The sequence below is a fragment of the Chiloscyllium plagiosum genome, unplaced genomic scaffold, assembly GCF_004010195.1.
Source record: "Chiloscyllium plagiosum isolate BGI_BamShark_2017 unplaced genomic scaffold, ASM401019v2 scaf_30548, whole genome shotgun sequence".
Lineage (NCBI taxonomy): Eukaryota > Metazoa > Chordata > Chondrichthyes > Orectolobiformes > Hemiscylliidae > Chiloscyllium > Chiloscyllium plagiosum.
The window spans coordinates 3,316-4,944 of record NW_025196769.1 but is presented as its reverse complement, the minus strand read 5'-3'; the positions used below and the strand labels follow the sequence as shown (position 1 = coordinate 4,944).

General features: G+C 55.1%; 1 protein-coding gene across 1 annotated transcript; it reads right to left on the bottom strand.

Moving 5' to 3' along the window:
- Positions 1-31: 31 nt before the first annotated feature.
- On the bottom strand, positions 32-1,530 carry LOC122545900 (insulin receptor-related protein-like; the record flags this gene model as incomplete). The annotated part of the gene is made up of 3 exons (XM_043684774.1): positions 32-162; positions 657-871; positions 1,386-1,530. Coding segments are annotated over 3 exons (491 nt in total), but the record flags the coding sequence as incomplete, so codon positions are not given.
- Positions 1,531-1,629: the final 99 nt, after the last annotated feature.

Here is a 1,629-nt window from a genome sequence, read left to right as displayed (position 1 = left end):
GTCAGAGGGTCAGTGCTGAGGGAGTGGGCACTCACGCGTCCTTGTAATAGACGATGAAGCTGAGCAGGTCCCGATAATCCTGAGGTTCATAGCGCTCCCATCGCAGTAGGATGCGGTCGGTGTAGGTGGTGTTGGAAATAAACCGCAGTACATGGCTCTTACCTGGAACACACACACACACACAGGTTACCACCCAACCAGGCTGTTCAGGTCATCACACCTGTACTAGCCCTGTCACACACACAGACCCAAACACCACAATGTTCCCTTCCGAAAATCCTCTCCCTGTCCCTGGGAGTGTTTGATGGGGGACAGTGTAGAGGGAGCTTTACTCTGTATCTAACCCCGTGCAGCCCCTGCCCCTGAGAGTGTGCGATGGGGGGACAGTGTAGAGGGAGCTTTACTCTGTACCTAACCCTGTGCTGTCCCTGCCTTGGGAGTGTTTGATGGGGGGATCAGTGTAGAGGGAGCTTTACTCTGTATCTAACCCTGTGCTGTCCCTGTCCTGGGAGTGTTTGATGCGGGGACGGTGTAGAGGGAGCTTTACTCTGTATCTAACTCCGTGCTGTCCCTGTCCCTGGGAGTGTTTGATGGGGGCGGACGGTGTAGAGGGAGCTTTCCTGTGTCTCTAACCCCGTGTGGAAGTGGAGCCTTACAGGAGACCCTGTCTCCATTGGTGCGGGGGTTAATCTCTGCCTTGCTTTGCCTGCCCTTCGTCCCGGTGACCTCCTCCATCCTGTAGATCTCGGAGAGACAGAGCTTGGGGTTGAAGGCGAAGTACATTCGGCCCAGTGGGATTGCCAGCTGGTGCTGGTTCCAGTTCCACAGCTGCTGCAGGTTGGGATTGTCCAAGACGTACATGGTGTAGTTCCTGCAGGAAACAGAAAGGGGGCGTCACATGGAGCCCTCTCCTCCCGGGAAATTGCCCCACCAGCTCACCGCCTGATTCCCTTCCCCTCCCCTTCACTCCCAACTCCCCAAATCACAGAAAGGGGAGGACAATTTATACCATCTGGATCCGATCGCAAGAATGCCAAATCACAGAAGGGGGACGACCATTTATATCAATGGGTCCGCATCTGGATCCAATCACAAGAATGCCAAATCACAGAAGGGGGACTACCATTTATATCAATGGGTCCGCATCTGGATCCGATCACAAGAATACCAAATCGCAGGAAGGGGCTACAATTAGTTCAGGCGATGGGGAACGGATGATGATACCCAGGCCGGGCTGGCACACCCATGAGGGAAGCAAGGGGTATCTTACATGAAACAGGGTCAAGGGGTTTATTGGGAAAGGGAGGCGGGTTCAGGAGCAAGATGGGGGGGGGGTCTGGAGTGAGGAAGTGGGGGGCATGAGGGAAGATGCCCCTCCCCCTTACCCATCGACCATGGAGTCCCCTCGGATGAGTTTGAGGTTGGTGAGGAAGGAGAGGGAGACCAGGGCGAAGGAATGTTTGATCTTCAGGAACCCCGTGATGGTCTCGATCAGACCCAGGTAGGTCTCCAACTTCACCGCCAGGTTATCTGGGGGAACCGGGGAGAGGAATGTTTGATCTTCAGGAACCCCGTGATGGTCTCGATCAGACCCAGGTAGGTCTCCAACTTCACCGCCAGGTTATCTGG